The 24,278-nt window shown below is 44.1% G+C and overlaps 1 protein-coding gene across 1 annotated transcript in view; it reads right to left on the reverse strand.

Moving 5' to 3' along the window:
• The window catches only part of LOC124775261 (inter-alpha-trypsin inhibitor heavy chain H4-like), a 208,940-nt gene that overhangs the window by 98,563 nt on the left and 86,099 nt on the right, over window positions 1-24,278 (reverse strand). The window contains exon 2 of the mRNA XM_047250099.1: window positions 1,416-1,588. Coding sequence (XP_047106055.1) covers window positions 1,416-1,588 — 173 coding nt within the window. The remainder of the gene's footprint in view (window positions 1-1,415; window positions 1,589-24,278) is intronic.

A 24,278-nucleotide genomic window follows, 5' to 3' on the forward strand; every position in this document is an offset into this window, starting at 1 on the left:
TAGGTGGGTAGATCACGTAACTAATGAGGATGTATTGAATAGGATTGGGGAGAAGAGAAGTTTGTGGCAGAACTTGACTAGAAGAAGGGATTGGTTGGTAGGACATGTCCTGAGGCATCAAGGGGTCACCAAATTTTAGTTTTGGAGGGCAGCGTAGGGGGTAAAATTCGTAGAGGGAGACCAGGAGATGAATACACTAAGCAGATTCAGAAGGATGTAGGTTGCAGTAGGTACTGGGAGATGAAGCAGCTTGCACAGGACAGATTAGCATGGAGAGCTACATCAAACCAGTCTCAGGACTGAAGACCACAACAACAAGAACCATCGTTGCATGGGGGTCATGAAATGACGAAAGACGTTAGGGAAGTGTAATAGGCGTTTTTTTCTCGTTCCGTACAAGAAAGGAACAGGAGAGAAAATCTCTGGTAATGGTACGATCTGTCCTCTGCCATGCACTGTACAGTGGTTTGAAGAATATACAAGGTGGTGCAGAAAGTAACGCCTCCGAATTTTTTTTACGTGAAAACTCTCAAAGATTTTTAAATAAAAACTAATGCTTTTATCGTTCTACATCTTTAGTCTTCATGTCTGACTATTTATTACTCGTCATAGTCACTCTGGCAGGGATCACGTTTCTCCCAACAACAGACGAGTTTGTTGATGCCGTCACTGTAAGTGGCTCAAATGGCTCTGAGCACTATGGGACTTAACATCTGAGGTCATCAGTCCCCTAGAACTCAGAACTACTTAAACCTAACTAACCTAAGGACATCACACACATCCATGCCCGAGGCAGGATTCGAACCTGCTACCGTAGCGGTCGCTCGGTTCCAGACTGAAGCGCCTAGAACCGCTCGGCCACATCGGCCGGCTCCGTCACTGTAAATGTCTGACTTTGTTGACGGAACTACAACCTCACCTCTTCCTTGCACCGCTTCATCACTGTCGAAGTAAATTCCTCAAAGCTGTTCTTTAAGTTTTCTCAACAGATGGAAATCGGAAGGGGCCAAGTCGGGACTATATGGAGGATGACGATGACAGTGAACCCACGGCGTTGGATCGTTGCAGTTGTCGCAGAGCTCGTGTGCATGATCTGGCATTGTCATCCTGAAGGAGAGGTTGTTCCACCTGTGGACGAAATCTCTGGATTCGTAACTCGATTACACCACGCTGTTTCTCATGCACCGACGTAATTACGTTACACACCACCACCTTACACGCTACAATTCGGAGCCCTCTAGCGGCAGCCCTCGTGTATGTGTGTATGTATGTAGGTTTGGATGTAGATGTAGAATGGGTATGAACACCGAATGGAAACTTAATGCATTACACAGAAAGAAATGGAAGAGGCTTGTGGAGCAAGCGTGTGGTCATCAAGGTAGTTGCTAAGAAAGTAAATTGCCTTTGATACTCACATAAGGAATCCAGAAATGAAAGCGGTCTCTGGGAGCACGACGCTGAAGAAGACCTCCTGGGCTTTGCTGGCGGGGTTGGCCAGCCTGCTGCTGAATACTGTCCGGGCGTACCGGTAGTCTATGCGCGACTCCACATGCAGACTGTACATCTCCGGTTTGGGCAGCGGCTTCTCCTGGAAACAAGACGCAAACCAATAACTCACCTCTTCACTTCCTCCAGTGACATTACAAAAGTAAACTTCCTCGGACGTTCATTTTCTGTTGGGAATTGAGCATACAAAAGTTGAGAACAGGGATAACGTTCCACAAAGGAGAACGCGCCGGTTTTCGTACATGAATCCTCAACCATCGTGGAATCCATTTTGTTTAATATATTGCTACTTCAAGGGGCACATACACTTGACAGCCACGTTAAGTGTCAGCTGTTGTCTCGAATCGGGTTATTCTTTAGTGTTAGTAGTTGATACTGGTCTATTTCAGAGTTTCTGCAACAGCCCGGTGCAGGACCAGCGCTGCTAACGGCCGACAGCGCGTTCACAGGCATCGAGTGCGTAGCGCCTTCCATGTTTGTTATTGACGTCACTACTGAATGTTGTATGTTCCATTAACAAAGACCAGCATTGATAATGAGATTTCAGGAGGAGAATAGTATATGCAAATGTTCGAATGTGCATGAATTCCTAAGGGATCAAACTGCTGACGTCATCGGTCCCTAGACTTACACATTACTTAAACTAAAACTATCTTATGCTAAGAACACCACACACACACCCATACCCGAGGGAGGACTCGAACCCCCGGTGGTAGCGGGCGCGCAATCCGTGACATGGCCCCCTAAACCAGGCGGCCACTCCACGCGGCCCCAATAGTATTTCCTAGGAGTATATTACAGGCTCTCATGAAATTTCGTTTATGAATGAGTTAAAGAAATCTGGAGTGCTGGTGATCGTTATATGAATGAGAAATATTTATTCTGTGTGTGATGTCTTTGTTAACTGTCAACGTTAAAAAGAATGTCATGGATCGACGTATACATAAAGATATTGAGTGCAGCGACTAACAAAAATATTAGATGCTGCATAAATGGTTACAAAATAGTAGCGAAACAGAGAACATTTCATTAAGCGCAACGAGAAGAAGCATTGATCCCTCGTATAGTCTAAAGCAACCTGCGGGACGGATTCGACCCGTGATATTTTTCAGCACGGTCCGCGGAAGAAATACGTGGGAGTTGGGGGGAGAGAGAGAGAGCAAGACGCCGCAAATTCTGCAGCGGAAGTGTTTAAGACAGCTATTGTGAAACATCTTAAGTAAAGAAACATCGTTCACGTTGCGTAAGCAAATGTAAAGACCTGAAGGTGGGTTGAACGTACTGTGAGTGTACTCACAAAATTCACGTTTTGAGGCATAATTTGTTGGCATAGAGTGTTGGAAAAGGGGTGTCACTCATATAAGTGCGTTACCACATAAACATCAACGTCATGGACGCTATACCTTTCATCTTATGCGCTAGGAGCACTGCAGTCGCCTCAAGTGGCGAGGCGGTCCTCGAGTTAAAGTATATGAATCAGGCACAAGGGTCACCAAAGGAATTTTAAACAGTTCAAATACAGTGCCGTCCATACAGCTCAATTCTTGATGTAATGCGAATCATGTTGCTGCGTCGTCATCGTCTTACCTTAGATAATTTCGATGGACCTATCCACGCAGCTCTACCTTGTGCAAGTTTTTTTTCGCATCTGTTTAAATGTTACCCCTTACAACTGTTTGCACCTACTTACTGCATTCATGCTTTGGTCTCCCACTGCATCCCATCACCCTTACACAGACAGGCAGATACCCTCTATTGCGAGATCGATTATTTATCCACTTATGATTCAGAAAGTGCACCACCAAGCTATCCATTCTTTTATTCAAGCTGTTTTCTCTCAACGTCGATTCAGTAACCTTTTATTAAAACATTTCTCTCAGTAACACACCAGCACTTATAAACAGAAGAGCGATGACATGAAGCATCTAGCAAAATTTGTGACTGAACTGACGACTTCAGGCATGTCCCAGGAAAGGCTGTGAGGATTCCTGTCGTTAATGTCGTGTATTAATGACTGGCAGACAATTGAAGAGACAGCATAACATTCTGTTTAGGGAACTATGGATGTTAACTACTGCTGCTCAATATATTATTTACACCTTAATGCATTTGTCATTAAAAATATACCTCTTTTTCAAATCGACAACCCATTTCAAGGAAATAAGAAAAATCTTGGTGGAGATTATAAGTCACTTACATTGGTCTAGAAAGGTGTCTGCTATTCAGACACAGACATTTGGATAACTTGCCGGCAGCCATAAAGAGTTTAACTACTTCAGTTTAAAAAGAGCATAAGGGATTTATTGGTAGTTACCTCCTTTTAATCCACTGGTGAATTTATAACTAGAGCCAAGTGATGCGTATGTTACTAATCATAGTGCAACCTGTCTTGCACACAAATTCAGTGCAGTAATGTAGTCATTGTAAGTGCTGTAAAATGATTTTTCTATTTGATGATGCATGGTTATAGCCAAGAACTATCGTATGTTCCTCAGTGTATTAAGCATTTACATGATTTATAACAAGTTATTTATTACCTTTTAAACGAATATTTGTTTAAGATTTTTTCCACTTTTTCCACATCCGCGAAGGCAATTTCATTTGGGATCTGTGCAAGGTACATTAGCATATTTGCCTTTCTTCGTAAATGTTTGTTGTACATTTTTGTTTTTCTCACACGTTCCACATCCTGGAGGATCTCGTCACTATGGACCAATGTCACCTTTTGGAAGTGATGCATGTATTACGATGAAGCTGCACAGACATCCAGTCAGATGTTGACAAAATTTCAAAGTAGTGCAAAGACGGACAACTTGCGGTTAATGTTCAGAAATGCAAAATCATGGTCTTAAAAAAACCCGAAAAGTATTATTCAATGGCTGTAATTAGTATCAGTATTTCACAGTTGCAATTTGTCAAATGAAAAAAAAAAAAATGTAGACCTAATAATTTTCATAGATATGAAACGTTGTGATCACTCAGGCTCAGGTGTGGGTAATGAGATGGTAAATAACGTAAATTTTAACGTCTAGTTATCAATTTTTTTGTTTATGTAACTAGCTTTAAGCCGAAATATATAGAACTTCCATAAGATGTTCTTATGTCATAATGATTTTCAGAGAGAATAATAAACAATAACCCACCGTAGATAAGACGGAAGTACCGCAACATGTTTGAGTAAAGCAAAGAATCAGTCAATAAAATTCTTCTGGGTTTGAGGCCGCATTGTCATCTGTAAAATACCGATGTTTCGGCGACTGTTGCAAGGCGCCTTCCTCACGGTGTGTTGCTAACTGCTGAATGAGCACTAGTTTCGATACTTAAATACTATGAAGGAGTGCTGTCATTGGATGTGAGGGTGAGGAGGAAGGGTATATTAGGCGTTCAACGCGCAACGCAAAGACCAATAAAATGAACTCCTAATACCCTTCCTCCTCACACTCACATCCAATGGCAGCACTCCTTCATAGTATTAAAGTATCGAAACTACTGCTCATTCAGCAGTTAGCAACACAGCCCGAGGAAGGCGCCTTGCAACACTCGCTTAAACGTCGGTATTTTACAGATGACAATACGGCCTCAAACCCAGAAGAATTTTGTTGACTGTGACAACAGCCGCGGAAGCCTACGTTTAAGTTTACAAAGAAACAGTATCTTGTTTAAGGCGGGCTCTCTCTCTTCAATATTTCATTGAAAGCACGGAAAGCAAGAAGCGCTACACCATTCAAAACATAATTAAGCTTAAGCACGAAGTAATTCTAGGAGGCTTTTAAATGCGACCTTTTTATTGTTCAAAGAAAAGAGGAAACCATTGTTTAGAGCCGGCCGGGGTGACCGAGCGGTTCTAGGCGCTACAGTCTGGAACCGCGCGACCGCTACGGTCGCAGGTTCGAATCCTGCCTCGGGCATGGATGTATGTGATGTCCTTAGGTTAGTTAGGTTCAAGTAGTTCTAAGTTCTAGGGGACTGATGACCTCAGCAGTTAAGACCCATAGTGCTTAGAGCCATTTGAAACTTTGTTTAGAATCAAAAAACAAAGTAAAATTCAAAATAATTCCCTTAATCATATCAAATACTTAAAAACACATTGCTACAGCAATGCGTACTATGATTTCAGCGTACTTCACGAACTACTTGGAACATTTTGCATAATTAGAAGATTACAGGAACCTGTTATCTGGTTGTCAGAAATTTGTAACCTAATACTTACGAGTAGCGATTTAACCCATCCCTCATTTTTCGGCTGTGACCATCAAGCTGGTACAAGGTTTCGTGATACTCGACAGTAAAGTTACTACCCACCAAGCCCTGCGCTCTGACAAGCAGCAAACCTGTGAGCTAGCTTGAAATCGGTTCTCTCGACAGAGCCAACACGGCTACAATGTGTTCGCAGAGTGTGACGTCACGGCACGATGCATGGGGCCGGTGGGAGGGGGGTTGGGGGGGGGGGGGGGGAACAACTCCTTCTTGCCTCCCTCGAGACCACAAAAAAAAAAAAAAAATACGAAGCGCTGTAACTGACAACTGACCTTTGGGAGCCTCCAAAGGCGCAGGAGACACGTCAGTTTCACTGCAATGGAGACTTCCTATACAAAGATCTTAGTAGAAAGGAAGATTTTTGCTGGAGTGAGAGTTGCCAAAGGCATTTAGGAAATGCAGATGGCAATCAGCCGGAAATGCGGGATGCATATTTGGTTTACAACGCGTATGAGTGATCCACAGTGTCAAGTTTCCAAAATGAAGTATGCCGCAGAGAGGCTGCGCGGTGTTTAAGGCATTGGATTTTTAGGTTTGCTTAAATTGCTTAAAGCGAATCAAGGGAAGGATGCAGTCAGTTTGTTTCCCATACTTACCCAGTCAGAGGTTCATCCCATCTCTGATTTCGTTTTCGATAGGGAATTAAACTTTAATCTTCCTTCATCCCTTGCTTCATATCTGGTCAGCGTCATCAGAAAATATCTGTTCCCAAATACACTAGATTTTAGTCTCCCGAGAAAGGAGAAAGACACAACGCGGAAATTACCCAAAACACCAACAAATTATATATAGCGTTCCAAGCTACATTGTCCCAGATGGCTTTAGCACCCATTACATTTCACTTTATAGCGGAAGAGAGGCAGTTTTGAAGTTGAGCTCGATAACTGGAGCAAGACTCAGGGAAACTGGCACACGTTTATGGGATTTGGCCAGCTAAAAAGTATTCGAAAATCTAAAATGCCATCACCTCTGGCCCTTTTGCAAGCAGCTATTCGACTCGTCATCGATTGAGAGTTGTTGGATGTCGCATTCTGTCCAATTGACGCTTACTGCCGTCTATAAGGACGCCGCGGATGACAACCAAAGACATTCTGCTGTGAAAAGAAATGACACACTGGTTGTTGGCCGTATGGCGGGCGACAGTCAGTTTGGTATCTCACGGCAGTACGGAGCGTCTCCAGACACATCTTCGTTGATCATCGCGTCTTAATTCTACTTCGGTCAATGATATTCCACACTGAAGACCTTTTTTTTGGCATCCGCAACACCCTTACACCACAGCGGTACGTCGACGATATTCTAAGCTCTTTTTTGTTGCCTTTCACTGCAAGCCATCCTGGGCTTACATTTCAGCAAGATACTATCTGCCCGAACACGGCAAGAGTTTCTGCTGCTTGTTTTCGTGCTTTCCGAGCCAAGTCGCCGTATCTCTCCCCAATTGAGAACGCTTGAAGCGTTACGTTCAGAGCCCTACAAACATCTTGGGATTTTGATGGTCTAAAGCACCAGTTGGACAGAATCTCGATTGATATCCCTCAGGAAGTCATTCAACAACCCCTTCAATCAATACCAAGCCGAATAACAGCTTTCACGAGTGCTAGAGGTGCACCAACATATTATTGACTTGCTTAATTTGTGCAGTTCTTTCTCTTGGATAGATCGTCCATTTTTTCTGAAATTGTAATCATTTGTTTGTCTGCCCAAGTACATCACATCTTCTGATTTCCGTCCCATTCGGATTACTTCTTCGGGGTGCGTCTTTATTTCCTTTTTTGTTTTAAAGTGTACATTACGTAGCACAACGGAATAGAAAGGTTGTAAGACACGGATGTAGTCTTTTACTGATAACCTTGCTAACCTAAGTGATATCACTATCACTGTAGGGCGTGTTGAGCTGAATAAGTCTACTGAGCATAACAACAAAGAAAACCGCAGGAAGAAAATAATAAGGAGTGGCGGAAATGTGATTACCGAGGAACGACAACGGCATTTCGGACCCTGTAGTAGATAGAAGTGAAGCAATTGCGCTACCTTGGAAGCAGAATAGATTGCTGAAAACCAAAAAGCAACGCATGATGGACGGAGCAAAACATCACAGGGAAGAGGCTATTCCTGGCCAAAAGCATTAGTTTTAAATGTTGGCCTTAATTTGGCGAAGACATTTCTGAGAAATTGCTTCTAGAGCTCAGCACTGTGTGAAAGTGACGCACAAACTATGGGGAAACCGAGAGATAAAAATTTCTAAGCGTTTCAGGTTTAGTACAATAGAAGGATGTTGAGAATTAGGTGGATCGCTAAGATAAGAAATGAAGTTCACTGCAAACTCTACGACGATAGAAATATTTGAAAAACTTTTACAAGAAGAAGGAACTGGATGATAGGGCAGGTGTTAAGACATTATCGAAAAAAAGGAAGTATGTGGTGACATCTCCTTGTAACGGTTGCTGCTCAGTGCTTTCTGTTGTCAATGGCGTCTGCTGGTATGTAATGACCAAGAGCGTCGACAGATTTTCAATAACCCTAGAGGAAGCACGTTTTCAGCTTTCATTTGGCTATATTATTTCTCCCCTATGAAGCCTTCTGGTAGTGTGGTATTGTTCGCAGCTGGAAACACTTGTGTTCAGTGTAAGGCGGTCTGGCACTCTGTAACCTTTCTTATCAACCCATTTGTGATGTCTGAAAACAGGAGTCTCTTATCGGCTGTTACAAAACCTCATTTGTACGGCTAACGGGGCCGTCAAGTCCGCGTAGAGCGCGTCAGTCCATAGGAACATTTGTCGTTTGTGAGAGCCAGCTAACAGTTCGGGTCTTCCCAGCAGCATTTTCCTCTGTAGATTATGGCTGCTACTCTTGCATCATTCCCTTCCCAGAACACGGGTAATGGGTAGTTTTGCAATTACTGTTGCAGCAAGGTGGAATACCGCCTACTTGCTATAATTTCGCTCCTAAGGTAATAATTTCCTACTGTTCTTTATACACGTACCACATACATTGTACCATGCATGCATGACCTTTCCAAATTCTTGTTGAAGCTGTGTTTTTCTAAACCTCGTTACTTGGTGGAAAGGCTGTTAGTAATAAACTGTTCATTCCGTAACAAAATAGTTCAAATGGCTCTGAGCACTGTGGAACTTAACATCTGAGGTCATCAGTCCCCTAGAACTTAGAACTACTTAAACCTAACTAACCTAAGGACATCACACACATCTATGCCCGAGGCAGGATTCGAACCTGCGACCGTAGCGGTCGCGCGGTTCCGGACTGTAGCGCCTAGAACCTCTCAGCCATCGCGGCAATATTCAGTAACATTTAATTATAACAAATACTCGAAATTTGCGATTTACTAATACCAGTTGCACTTCAAAATTCGACCCAGCTAATAATAGTTTAATGAGTCGTGCTTGCAAAATGCTGAGAGGAAGTATTTACTATAAGAAAAAAATGGTAGAATCCCACCTCGTGCAGGAACACCTCGGGTTCCGAAGAAAGGCAGGAACACGCGAGTCAACAGTTACCCTGGGACTTATAAGATACATAGATTGAGGAAATTCAAACTTATGTTTGTAGCTCTTGTTAGTTTAGAGATAGCTTTGAAGATTTTGGCTGCAATACGGTCTTTGAAATTCTGAAGGTAACAGGGATAAAGCACAGGTTGTATACAACTTGAACAGAAACCAGACGGCAGTAAGTCTGGAAGGGCACGAAAGCGAAGCAGTGGTTGAGAAAGAAGTGAGACAGGATTGTAACCTATATCTGACTTTATTCAATCTGTACATTGAGCAAGTGATAAAAGAAAATAGGACAAATTTGAAGAGGGGATTAAAGTTCAGGAGGAAAAAACAAAAACTTTGAGATATATGAAGTGTATTCGCAGTTGCGAATACGGACAACCACCAGCTGTGGAATGGAATGTCGACAATGAAAAGTGTGCCAAACCGAGACTCGAACCCGGGTTTCCCGCTTTGCGCTAGCGTTCGGCTTAACCGCTTTGGCTATCCACGCACGACTCACAGCCAGAACCAAACGCCCATATGTCGTCAACTATGGGTCTATAACCTGTACTCTTAACGCATTATGCAATTCCCGTACAGGAGAGGACATTTTAATTAAAAGTCGCCTCCTGGTATCGTCGGATAGTTACGATAATGCAATGCCTGTGCTATTAAGAAGAAAGATGGACTGTTCCTTCGGACATGCCTTCTTAACAAGAAAGTCACTGCAATATAGTAAAAGTTTCAGGTTTGCGCAACATATAATTTTGTCAGTCGTGCTGGCCGCTGTTGCCGAGCGGTTCTAGGCGCTTCAGTCCGTAACCGCGCTGCTGATACGGTCTCAGGTTTGAATCCTGCCTCGGGCGTGAGTGTGTGTGATGTCCTTAAGCTAGTTAGGTTTAAGTACTTCTAAGTCTAGGGGACTGATGACCTCAGATGTTAAGTCCCATAGTGCTTAGAGCCATTTGAACCATTTGTCAGTCGTGGCCAAGGAGTTGGAAGAACCTTTGAATGGGATGTATAACGTTTTGACGAGAAGTTGTAGGATGAACATCAAAAGTAAAATAGGGGTAATGGAATGTAGCAGTCGTAAGTCAGGCGACGCTAAAGGAATAAGATTACAATATGAGACACTAACCGCAAAGAAGTTGTTTTTTGGGCTGCAATATAACTGACTGCAGCTGTAGTAGGGAGGAAATAAAAAGCAGACTGGCTACAACACGAAAATTCTGTGAAGAATAGTAATTTGTTAAAATGTAATACAAGTTTTAATAGTAAGAAATCTTTTATGCAGGTATCTGTCTGGAGTCTAGCCTTGTAAGTATGTAAAGCACAAACAACAAGCAGTTCATACAAGAAGTGAATGGAGGCTTTTGAAATGCGTTTCTACATAAGATCGTTAACGATTACCTACTTAGATCGAGGAACTATTGAGGACGTACTGACTCGAATTGTGGAATAAAGAAATTTATGGCTCAACTTGATTAAAAGAAGGGATCGAATGATAGAACATACACGTTCTGCGTCATCAAAGAGTAATCAATTTTGTTATAGAGGGAACTGTGTGGAGGAAAAAAACTGTATAACGAAACCAAGGAGTGACTATAGTTAGCAGCTTCCGGTGGACGTAGGTTGCAGTTGTTAGGATATGGAGAGGCTTGGGTAGGATGAAGTAGCGTGGAAAGCTGCTTCAAACCTATTTTCAGGGTGAAGACCACAACAGCAACCATCAAAATTGTTTTAGATTGACGTACATTGTTTGAGAGACCCTATTCTCGTCTTTCTGAAGAACCTCTTCCTTTTTCTGAAATCAGAAAGTTACTTTTATTCAAAATTGAAGGTTGCTTTAATTTTCGAAATTAAAATACAATCCTTTCAAAATTTCAGCGTTATTTTGTTGTAGTCCTAGTTTTCCTGTTTCTGAAAACGTATAATTTTCCTGGAATACCATGCTAGTTCACGAAACATTTCCACTGGAAAATTTGAGCTTCTAGAAAAATTTTGGCGGATTTCGGAAAGCCCACTGTACTCTGAAATTCTGTCCCCCCCCCCCCCCCCCAATCTCTTGTGGCATATAAAATTTTGTATCTCCAGAAATAAGGGCTCATTCTCAACCCATGTTCATGAACACTGAAACGTAGTGGTCGGGAGGACACAAGCGACTGAACGTCGCGTGACTAACTACCCGTGCACCCACTCACACTCCAGCACTGTATGACCACCATCACCTAGACATTTAAGTAACATTTCTGCTACCTTTTTTTTTAGCTCTAAACCCGCTGGAAAAATCATGCACATTGACTCTGGTCGGGCCTACGACTGAAGCTACGAAAGCTCCGAGTCGACTGACGAGAAGGAGTGTTTGAAGCATACAGTGGCTCCAGGTGTATAGCAGGCTGGGACTTGTGGATCGAATAGCGGCAGTGACGCGCAGAGGCTGGAAGGCGCATCGCGAATCCCAGCTCTCGCGTCACCCCGTGTCCCTGACCCTGGGGCCCAGACCGGCTGGCGCCGTCGGCCGCCAGGCCCGCGGCAATTAAATTAATTGCGAGAGACGTTCGGTTCCCACGCAGCCGGGAAGTTTCACTTGCGAGCAGCGCCGTCGCTGACACCAGCACCAGCAGGGGCCACCAGCTGACCGGCTGACACAGCCGGGGTAGTGGCGACTTCTTCTGAGTTTAAACACTTTCGCTCGCCACCAAACTTCCTGCACAGGAACATTATTGGTAATGTCTGAGACGACTTGCAGCGTGCTGCTCAGAAGAGATCTCCACCCTCTCGGATTTATGGGATTTATGGACAGTCCTGCAGGACTCGTGGTGTCAATTCCTTCCAGCACTACTTCAGACATAAGACATGTCCAGGCACGTCCTGTTTCGGCATGTCTGCGTGCCCTACACGATATTAGGCTTGTGTACCAGTTTCTTTGGCTCTTCAGTGTAGAAACAAGGAATTAAAGGAAGCATTTTGCTTAGTTCCTGAAGTGGAGGAAAAGAAGAAGAAGAAAAGAAGACGAAAAGCGCACATCAAATGTCGACCAACGTGCTATTAAGCAAGAGGTAATAAGCGTGTGCATGTGTAACAGTGCCTTCCCCACTGATCATCTGTCTAGCTTTCTCAAAAACTGAAAGTGGATGGCAAGCGCCGAGGGGTTCACTAGCGAGCGTCGAGCTTGCGGGGGGCTCACGAGCGAGAGTCAACGCGCTCGGGGGGGGGGGGGGGGGGGGGGATCAAGAGCGAGCATCAAAGCGCCCGCGGGAAGGTTCACAAGCGGGCTTCAACACTCTCACGGGGGGGCTTACATACATAAACACTACCGAGCTCATGAGCCGCTCGAGAGCAGAACGATCGCAGTGAGCCACTCGCAAGCACAACGCTAGAGCGTGAGTCACTGCCTCCCTACACGTGCACATTTTTAGCAAACAGAACACAGCATGTTGTTCTCAATGGAGAGACGTCTACAAACGTTAAAGTAACCTCTGGCGTGCCACAAGGGAGTGTTATAGGACCATTGCTTTTCACAATATATGTAAATACCCTAGTAGATAGCGTCGGAAGTTCCATGCGGCTTTTCGCGGATGGTGCTGTAGTAAACAGAGAAGTTGCAGCAATAGAAAATTGCAGCGAAATGCCGGAAGATCTGCAGCGGATAGGCACTTGGTGCAGGGAGTGGCAACTGACCCTTAACATAGACAAATGTAATGTATTGCGAATACATAGAAAAAAAATGGTTCAAATGTCTCTGAGCACTATGGGACTTAACTTCTGAGGTCATCAGTCCCCTACAACTTAGAACTACTTAAACCTAACTAACCTAAGGACATCACACACATCCATGCCCGAGGCAGGATTCGAACCTGCGACTGTAGCAGTTGCGCAGTTCCAGACTGTAGCGCCTAGAAACGCTCGGCCACTTCGGCCGGCGATTACATAGAAAGAAGGATCCTTTATTGTATGATTATATGATAGCAGAACAAACACTGGTAGCAGTTACTTCTGTAAAATATCTGGGAGTATGCATACGGAACGATTTGAAGTGGAATGATCATATAAAATTAATTGTTGGTAAGGCGGGTGCCAGATTGAGATTCATTGGTAGAGTCCTTAGAAAATGTAGTCCATCAACAAAGGAGGTGGCATACAAAACACTCGTTCGACCTATACTTGAGTATTGCTCATCAGTGTGGGATCCGTACCAGGAGATAGAGGAGATCCAAAGAAGAGCGGCGCGTTTTGTAACAGGGTTATTTGGTAAGCGTGATAGCGTTACAGAGATGTTTAGCAAACTCAAGTAGCAGACTCTGCAAGAGAGGCGCTCTGCATCGTGGTGTAGCTTGCTGTCCAGGTTTTGAGAGGGTGCGTTTCCCGATGAGGTATCGAATATATTGCTTCCCCCTACTTATACCTCCCGAGGAGATCACGAATGTAAAATTAGAGAGATTCGAGCGCACAAGGAGGCTTTCTGGCAGTCGTTCTTATTGCGAACCACACGCGACTGGAACAGGAAAGGGAGGTAATGACAGTGGCATGTAAAGTGCCCTCCGCCACACACCGTTGGGTGACTTGCGAAGTATGAATGTAGATGTAGGTGGAGATGTAGATGTAAATTCGTGAGCCTCCCACGAGAGCGCTGACGCTCGCTCGTAAGCCGCCGGTGAGAGCGTTGAAGCCTGCTCGTGAAACTTCCTGCGAGCGTGTTTATGCTCGTTCGTGATCCCCCCCCCGCGAGAGCGTTGACTCTCGCTCCTGAGCCCCCCCCCCCCCCCCCCCCCCACAAGCACGACGCTCGTACGTGAGTGCCTTGGCGCTTGCCACCCACTTTCAGATTTTGAGAAATCCAGACAGATGATCAGTGGGGAGGCACTGTTGTACATTCATAACCTGATTACCTCTTACTTAATAGTGCGTTCGTCAACATTTGCTGTGCGCTTTTCGTCTTTTTCTTCATCTTCTTCTTCTCCTTATTTTCCTCCACTTCAGTATCTAAGCAAAATGCTTGCATTAATTCTTTGTTCCTACACTGCAGAGCCAAAAAAACTGGTACACCTGCCTAATATCGTGTAGGGCCCCCGCGAGCACGCAGAAGTGCCGCAACAGGACGTGCCTGGACTCGACTTACGTCTGAAGTCGTGCTGGTGGGAATCGACACCATGATCCTGCAGGACTGTCCATAAATCCGTAGAAGTACCGGGGGGGGGGGGGGGTGGAGATTTCTTCTGAGCAGCACGTTGCAAGGCATCTCAGATATGTTCAATAATATTCATGTGTAGGGAGTTTGGTGGCCAGCGAAAGTGTTTAAACTCAGAAGAGTGTTCCTGGAGCCACTCTGCAGCAATTCTCGACATGTGGGGTGTCGTCCTGCTGGATTTATGTAAGTCCGTCGGAACGCACAATGGGCATGACTGGATGCGGGTGATTAGACAGGAAGCTTACGTATGTGTCACGTTTCAGGGGTGGCGTAGCACTCCATCTGCACACGGCCCACACCATTACAGAGCCTCCAACAAGTTGAACAGTCCCCTGCTGACATGCAGGGTCCATGGATTCATGAGGTTGTCTCCATCCTGCTCGATAAAATTTGAAACGAGACTCGACCGATCAGGCAACATGTTTCCAGTCATTAACAGTCCAATGTCGGTGTTGACGGGCCCAGGAGAGGCGTAAAGCTTTGTGTCATGCAGTCATCAAGGGTACGGGAGTGGACCTTTGATAGCCTATTACGATGATGTTTCATTGATGCTTGTTGATGGCCCAGCATTGAAATCTGCAGCAATTTGAGGAAGGGTTGCACTTCTGTCACGTTGAAAGATTCTCTTCAGTCATTGCTGGTCCCGTTCTTGCAGGATATTTTTTCGGTCGCAGCGATGTGGGAGATTTTCTGTTTTACCGGATTCCTGATATTCACGGTACCCTCATGAAATAGTCTTACAGGAAAATTCCCACTTCATTGCTACATCGGAGCTCACGCGCCGACTATAACACCATGTTCAAATTCACTTAGATCTTGATAAACTCCCTTATTAGCAGCAGTAACCGATCTAACAACTGAGCCAGATACTTTTTGCCTTATATAGGCGTTGTCGACCGCAGCGCCGAATTCTGCCTATTTACACATCTCTGTAATTGAATACATATGCCTATATCAGTTTCTTTGGCGCTTCAGTGTATATCTCTAGCTTTATTGCAATTTAGATCTGCTCCTAGACTGTGGATGTTATACATCTGTTTTGTGAGTTTTCTGTTCATAATTGTCTTTGAAAGGACCTGAGTATTTTTCCGAAAAGCCTCGATCTAGGTACAACTACCAAAATTCCAAGGTATATTGCTTGAAAGTTTTTTCAAGTGTATGATCATTATCTCTTATTTTGTATGACTTGAAACATCCACAAAGAGTAAAACATCTGTTGGTATTGATTTATCTTTATTCCAGGGCTTTCCGCGTTTTGCGTTATTTAACGGTATGGTCAATGCCGCATGTTAAACGATATGGGTGAAGATGCTACATCCTTGTCTTACGCTTTGGCCAGTGTTTAATATCATTTGTCTTTTTGGTATTGATACATGTTCTTTAGTATTTGGATTGAAGACTGGGGATATTCTCTGAGGTTCATCATTTCCTATAATGTAGATCTGTTTTCTTTACTGAAGGCTTCTTTGAAATCGATAAATCCAATATGAGGTTCCATTCTTAGAATGAGGATTTTATCTGTCCATGACTGACCTTGTCTAAATCCTACTTGTTCTTCCTTTATTATTACATCAACTACGAGTATTATCTTAAGTCGATTATTTATTATCCTGGAGTACACTTTAGAGGTGGAATTGAGTAGGCTTCTCATTCTGTAATTTCCACGGTTGTCTGTTTCATCTTTCTTAAATGTAGATACTACTTCAGCTGTATGCCATACAAATGATATCTCACACTTAATTCAATAGTCGTTTATCAAGTGTAAGAAATGCAGTCACATTTCACCAATTTTTGACAAATGCGATATTTTTAAATTTGGACACCAACTCAAAGAATTAACTCCTCTCGAAAGTGAAGCGTAAATGTATTAGTGTCAGCGAGTAATTCGTTATTCTTCTTTCCGAACGCTACATCATACAATGTCCATGTAAGTAAGTACATGTAAGTAGTGAAAAACAGATATATCTCATTTACTCACCCCTGGAGCGACCTGCAGAGACGAACTTTCATGTAACACTATCAGTAAGTTACAATAAGACAAACCTGTCACCTGGTGGTCAACTCCTGAACCGATGGCGGTCAGTTCAAAAACTCTGTGCGAGTTCTCATCCCACGCGGGGCTTTATCCCCAACTACCCTACTGGATAATGTATCTTCCTTAGATATTCAAAGCCGGCCGAAGTGGCCGTGCGGTTAAAGGCGCTGCAGCCTGGAACCGCAAGACCGCTATGGTCGCAGGTTCGAATCCTGCCTCGGGCATGGATGTTTGTGATGTCCTTAGGTTAGTTAAGTTTAACTAGTTCTAAGTTCTAGGGGACTAATGACCTCAGCAGTTGAGTCCCATAGTGCTCAGAGCCATTTGAACCATTTTTTAGATATTCAAACTGCAAACTGAACCAAGCCTCCAACATGTATTATTTCTTCCTTTTTAGGCTAATCGTGTGACCCTTGACACGATTTCCAGCTCGTTACTTAATTCTGCAGTTATCTGGCTCTCATTCCCGGGAAAAAGAGATAACTGAGTGTTCCCCCCCCCCCCCCCTTGTTGCTTGTTGATACTATTAATGGTCCAATTTTCTTGTGTGCAGTCATCTCCAACCCCTCAACCCCTCCCACTTTTTTTATAGCATATCTCTGTAGATCTAATGTTCAATGGAGGAAACAAGATATTTGTATCACCTGCAGTGCTCAAACTTAGATCACGCAGATGCTTTAGAAAAGCTGGACCTGTCATAGAACCCAGAGGGGTTACCTCACCTTTTAGCATGCTAAATCAGCTCTTAACAGTATAGCTACACTACTGGCCATTAAAATTGCTACACCACGAAGATGACGTGCTACAGACGCGAAATTTAACCGACAGGAAGAAGATGCTGTGAAATGCAAATGATTAGCTTTTCAGAGCATTCACACAAGGTTGGCGCCGGCGGCGACACCTACAACGTGCTGACATGACGGAAGTTTCCAAACGATTTCTCATACACAAACAGTAGTTGACCAGTGTTGCCTGGTGAAACGTTGTTGTGATACCACGTGTAAGGAGGAGAAATGCGTACCATCACGTTTCCGACTTTGATAAAGGTCGGATTGCAGCCTATCGCGATTACGGTTAATCGTATCGCGACATTGCTGCTCGCGTTGGTCGAGATCCAATGACTGTTGGCAGAATATGGAATCGGTGGGTTCAGGAGGGTAATACGGAACGCGCGTGCTGGATCCTAACGGCCTCATATCACTAGCAATCGGGGTGACAGGCATCTTATCCGCATGGCTGTAACGGATCGTGCAGCCACGTCTCGATCCCTGAGTCAACAGATGGGGACATTTGCAAGACAACAACCATCTGCACGAACAGTTCGACGACGCTGTCAGCAGCATGGACTATCAGCTCTGAGACCATGGCTGCGGACACCCTTGATGCTGCGTCACAGACAGGAGCTCGTGCGATGGTGTACTCAACGACGAACCTGGGTGCACGAATGGCAAACGTCATTTCTTCGGATGAATCCAGGTTCTGTTTACAGCACCCGTGTTTGGCGACATCGCGGTGAACGCACGTTGGAAGCGTGTATTCGTCACCGCCATACTGGCGTATCACCCGGCATGATGGTATGGGGTGCCATTGGTTACACGTCTCGGTCACCTCTTGTTCGCAGTGACGGCACTTTGAACAGTGGGCGTTACATTTCAGATGTGTTACGACCCGTGGCTCTACCGTTCATTCAATCCCTGCGAATCCCTACATTTCAGCAGAATAATGCACGACCGCATGTTGCAGGTCCTGTACGGGCCTTTCTGGATACAGAAAATGTTCGACTGCTGCCCTGGCCAGCACGTTCTCCAGATCTCTCACCAACTGAAAACGTCTGCTCAATGGTGGCCGAGCAACTGGCTCGTCACAGTACGCCAGTCACTACTCTTGATGAACTGTGGTATCGTGTTGAAGCTGCTTGGGCAGGTGTACCTGTACAAGCCATCCAAGCTCTGTTTGGCTCAATGCCGAGGCGTATCAAGGCCGTTATTACTGCCAGAGGTGGTTGTTCTGGGCGATAATTTCTCAGGATCTGTGCACCCAAATTGCGTGAAAATGTAATCACATGTCAGTTCTAATATAATATATTTGTCCAATGAATACTCGTTTATTATCTGCATTTCTTCTTGGTGTAGCAATTTTAATGGCCAGCAATGTATTTTGTTGTGCTGAAAGACTGTTTTCTTGTTGCTGTTAACAAGCAGTGTGCGGTTTCTCCACTGTTCTCTGTTACGGCAGAACTACATCACTAAATGACGTATTCTCCTGTTGCAACACCGTTTGCTATCTGCACTTGCAACTAGGTTTTTGAAAGTAAGTCTCGCTGCTCAGTATGCTTCGGTGCAAACTTGGAAACAAAAGTGCGCGTGACTGATTAAGGCTAATGAGATCTGCATACGCGAGCCGGGAGAGCACCTCTTAGCAGGTCGGTCACGCGCCTCCTGCAACGAAACCACCAGACTCCTGCGCATGCGGCCGCAAATTCTTTCCCCACACGTAGTCCGCACCGGAGCACTTCTTCGAAGGTAACACGACAACTGTTGATTTGTAAGCCAAAATACAGAACCGCCTGAATAAACATGATACGCGAGGGCAAATGTCTGGCATTCCTGACACCTCGTCATCCACCAGGGCAACTGCCTAGTCGTACACGACTCGTGTTACAGTCATCGAATTGGAACGGAAGGTCCAAAATTCTTCACAAATCGTTTCTATCTATTTTTGCAAGAGTCTACTTTTTTCCGGAGATTTATACCGGGTGACCTTATTAAAAAATTCAGAAATTTGTAGTAAGGTCTTATGGGACTAAACTGCTGAGGTCATCGGTCCCTAAGCTTACGCACTACTTAATCTAACTTAAAATAACTTACGCTACGGACAACACACACACACACACACACACACACACACACACACACACACACACACACACGTGCCGACCGTGCGGCTACCCTGCGCGGCTGACCACAGTAAAATTTGTCTGGAAATTGCGCACGAAACACCAGACTTAACTGTTTAATCATCTGTAGCAGGACAGCCTAAACCAGGCATCTGAAGAAATTGGAAAACTGGGAATCTAAATGTTTCAGTTACAAGTCATTCAACTCTACAGACGGAGCTGAACACGCAAGGCTATTCTGTCCGTTTTACCTCAGGCACAACAGTAAATTTGCAACTATAAAGAAGTCGCTCGTTTTTCACAACGTTTTGACAAAATAATTGTTGTCTGCCATTTAGTCGAACTTTTATGCAGGCACGTTCGGACTTATTTCAGCTAGTTTTAAAATGTTCTCTCTACTCTTTAGAAGACCAAAAAATGCAGGAAACACAAGAACAATTGGAAAATTTGAACTTTCACGGCCTGAAATGTCGCATTATTAAAATATTCCGGGCCATAATGTCTTGGTCGGATGCGTTTCCTATTGAAATCCATTGTTTCGTCTTCAACTGCAGAAAAATTTTTAAAGAAAGTTTTACCTTTTTCGAAGGTCCTATACGCACCCTGGTTAGCTGGTGACTGAAGTGAAATTCTGTGCTCCTGCTCAGAGGCTTGACGTCACGTGTTTTGAACACTCAAGCGCGACAGGCTGTTGTGATCGTTCGCTGTTGCTATCATCATGTGGGGATGATAGCTGAATCCACACGCAATTCAGTTTCACATTCTCCTCCTTCCGTTTAAAAGTACTGTATTAGAGTGTTTAGTAATGTCTATGACGTCTCTGTATAGCCTTTTAATATGCAATCGTGGCTGCCAGTACCCGTGTCTTATCAAATCGAATCCAGTGGTTTCATAGTGGCTAATCTATTTCTCAACTTCTACTGTTACCTCTGTCTTCCTCTAACCGTTTTTCTACCGTTCTTTTAGTAGTGCCGAAGTGCAAGTCTCTACAGTTACATGGAATCGTATGAAATCTGTCTTTTCCCAGAAGTCTGCTAGCATTCTAGGCCGCCTTCAGACGTACCTGTATCTTCCGAGTTGTTTGGAGATTACAGCGTTATACCGTTCGTCAAGACTTTTCCTACGCGGTCAGTAACGTCCTAAATGGTCTTACAGATGCCTGTACATCGCTATGACCTTCTCGTCGCTGTCTTAATGCTGTTTTTATCTCAGTGGAAGAATATCCACTCTTGAGCAATGCACTACTGACATATTTGAATTCCGCATCGAGCATCTTCCATTCACAGACTTCTTTGCTCTTTCCGCTAACGTTTCTATAGCACCTCACTTTCGTCATGAATGGCAGGTACACCGAAAAGCCACAGGCACGTGTTGTTATGTACACCAGGATTCAAATGTATTCTGGAAACACTAATTCAGTTACTATCGTAATTGACATTATAAGAGAAGTAAATACTCTACCCTGATGTTCTCTCGGAACGTTGGGTTATACGAGGGTTTTTAACCTCCGATAGCAAACGAAATGAAACCACAGCGAAAATTAAAATTTTATTTACAACATTTAGCTACACTTTCCAACTATTTCTGTACATAGTCGCCCCGCTGACTTTGACATTAGTCGTAGTTTGCTATTAGCTTTCCAGTACTCTCGTCACAGTGTTTTCGTCCATTCCCTCTGTTGGTCTGCAGTTCGTCGTCTACGTCAAAATGCTGTTTTCGTAGCCAGCGGTTCATGTGAGCGAAGAGATGAAAATCAGAGAGAGCTAAGTTCGGGGTGTATGGTGGGTAATCAAATGCTACATATCGAAAATGCTACAGGAGTGTCTTCATTTCCCCTGCTGTATCTGGCCGAGAATATTGTCATGAAGAAGGGAACGCATGACAGCTACGTTATGTGGGCTGCAAACAGTCAGGCGAAAGACCTTAACCGGACCTCACATCAGTAGGAAGACACTATTTTCCTAGGCATCTTTACGTGCGCTCTGTGGGTTCAGAAATATAATTAAAACAATAAAAGAAAGCCCTCGTTTAACGTGAAGCGGTTGCAGACTCTGTTCTATTTCGTTTTTTATGTTACACTCCGCCTTAAGGCATGAGAATGTAGTTTCTGCACAGCCTCATATAAAGAGACACGCGGAAACATTTTAGTCAGTTGGCGAATCGAATGCATATCTTTACAGATTCAAATTGGTCCTGCTTAGATTACAACAACTATTAAGCTAATTCAACATTTTTGTTAAGTACATTAATCTGCAGTGCCATGTTCTGGTACTTAGTACAGGCAGTAAAATATTTGTTCACTGCACATGAGGTGATCAATTGTGGATACAGTTCATGGTCGAAATAAAATCTTTAAATAATTTACCACGACAAACGCTTCTTCAGTAATTTTAGGAGTCTCATACTTCTACATCAATGTAGCACGTTTCAGGAATAAGATTACACTGTGCTGACTATGTATTTTTGACAAACTTTAAATGCGCTATCGAAACGGCATATTTTGTCAGCGTGAAAGTTTGCATCAAAGATGGCACTTTATTCACAAAGCTTTAATGCAATATGGCGTCCATTCTATATGTTTTTATCAGCCAATAATAGAACACGGAACGTAGGTCTCGCAGACCTCCGGCTATGTTTGAATACATTTGTCACCTCAAACGCGGTCTTTTTATGGATGAGCTATACCTTCCTAGAACACTCCCAATAAAACGAAGTCTATTACTAGCCTTCCCTACAACCGACCTTACGTGCTCGTTCCATTTCATGTCGCTTTGTAACGTTACGCCTACACGCCAGTGGTAGAGGTTCAGATGACCGCTTGGCACCAGTTGTTGATCGTCTCTTGCACACCAAAGCGTCATGTGCGCTGTTCTAACGAGATGACTAACACACTGCCGGAAAAACGTGATACACCCTTTTAGAGGTTTACAATTCACTCACGACTTATTGTTGCAAAAATGCAGTGCTGAAACACCCATATTAGGACGTGGTGTAGCCTCCACAGGCGGCATTGCAGGCGCTGACTTTGGCATTCAGTCGATCGTAAAGATGGCGAATACTGTCCTGGGATACGTTGTGCTTGGCCTGTTCACGTGGTTCTGTAAGAGTTGTTAGCTGACGAGTTGCACGAGTCACTTCGCGTCCCACCATATTGCGTAAGCGCTCGACTGGAGACAAGTTTGAGATAGTACTGACCAGGGAAGCTGCTGCATGTCTTACAGAGCACGTTGAGTTACACAGGCAATGCTGGGCGAGCCTTAAGCCGTCAGCACACGGACCGTGCTGTCGAACGTTAACATGGAGCGTGCCAAGTTCAACGTGCTTTTGAACGCTCAGGAACGACGCGACTCCTGTATACGGTACGTGGGCCCCAACGTGGTATACGCGATCGCAACGCACTCCAGCGGCAGTCGAGGGATGTTTCTAGTTCGTAAATCACACTGTTTACTCAACGGGCGCGCGTAGAATTCCCACGTTAGCTCTATTGAAACGCAGATTTCCTCCATCGTCCACGAAAAGGAAAGAACCTTGTCCAATCAATAAGGACACAGGCTTATAAAAGTTCCATTACAAACAGTGCGGTACAAATTTGGAATACTTCTCCGCATAAGATAAACATTATTTCATCATTCCCACATTTTAGTAAAACCACAAGCTCAGTCTTACTTGATCACTGTTCCTACTCAGTAGCAGAATCTCTGCAACATGTGAATTACGAAGCGTAAAAGAAAAAGGAGCAAAATATCTTTATACAAGTAGCGCAAGCTGTCCTGTAGATTAAGCCAATCGAACAAAGTCACTCCTCAAAAAGGGTGAACTTATATTTACATAACATCAAATATTATAGCATATACTATTATTAAACTAATAATAAAGTATCAGAACCTAATAAAAAACGCGAATTTTGGTGAAAAAATGTCGATTTGTTACGACGCGAAACACCGCCCCAACAAAACCTCATTGCTGGATAGAGACGCTACTCATTACGCTAAACAGTCAACACAATTCATATGCTTAATCATACTCTGTTATTCCTCGCTAAAAAAAGTTAATCGTAGATAATTATGTTACTAATTGAAATTTAATTATACAAAATTGTTCCACGAACAATGCGTCTTGGGTGGATCTTCAGTGTGTCACTGCCTTCAAATAGCCTACTCTCATAATACGCAAGTTACAATAACTCTTTTGCCACGAATACGATGTATCTCATTATTTCATTAGAACGAATCACACAACTAACAACGGGTTTTCCAGTGATTCTCAATTTGCTGGTGCTCAGAAACGGCATATATACATATAGGCTTGAAATGAATGCCAATATGGCGCCTCACAACTCTGTACTGAAGGGAGACGGCGCGCGTGTGACGTAGGTGGCGTTGTGCCATCTCATTGGTCAACGCTCAGACGCACGCTCAGAATATCTGACATGCCAGATATTTTTCTGCACGTTCGGAAAGACTCCCGAACGTGCTATTCCACGCTATGGCGTCAGAAACTCGGCACGCTCTACGCTCAGCGTTCGGATGCACGGTCCCTGTGCCGACGGCTTTACCCTTCCTGTTACAAGAGCGGCCAAAGAACAGCTCTAACAACATTCGGCATGTACGGCGCAGTGGTTAGCGTCGCCTACAGAAACACCAAAGGTGAACGGGAGTTGTTGCTTACCACACCCCTCATCATCATAACGTCTAGGATGGAGCCCGTGTGTCTTGTACGAATGCACTCTTCGAGACAGCACTCGCCAGGTCTACATTGTATGCGCAGACAACCAGCTCTTGCTTTCGGACAGACTGCCTTCAATGCTGAAGATCATGACGCACCACTCCATCCTCAAAGTGATCTTCTCACGGCACCAGTCGCGCCGTCCACGTCGATGTGAGTGTAAGATGGGCTAGAGGCGTG

This window comes from Schistocerca piceifrons, chromosome 2 (assembly GCF_021461385.2).
Source record: "Schistocerca piceifrons isolate TAMUIC-IGC-003096 chromosome 2, iqSchPice1.1, whole genome shotgun sequence".
Classification (NCBI taxonomy): domain Eukaryota; kingdom Metazoa; phylum Arthropoda; class Insecta; order Orthoptera; family Acrididae; genus Schistocerca; species Schistocerca piceifrons.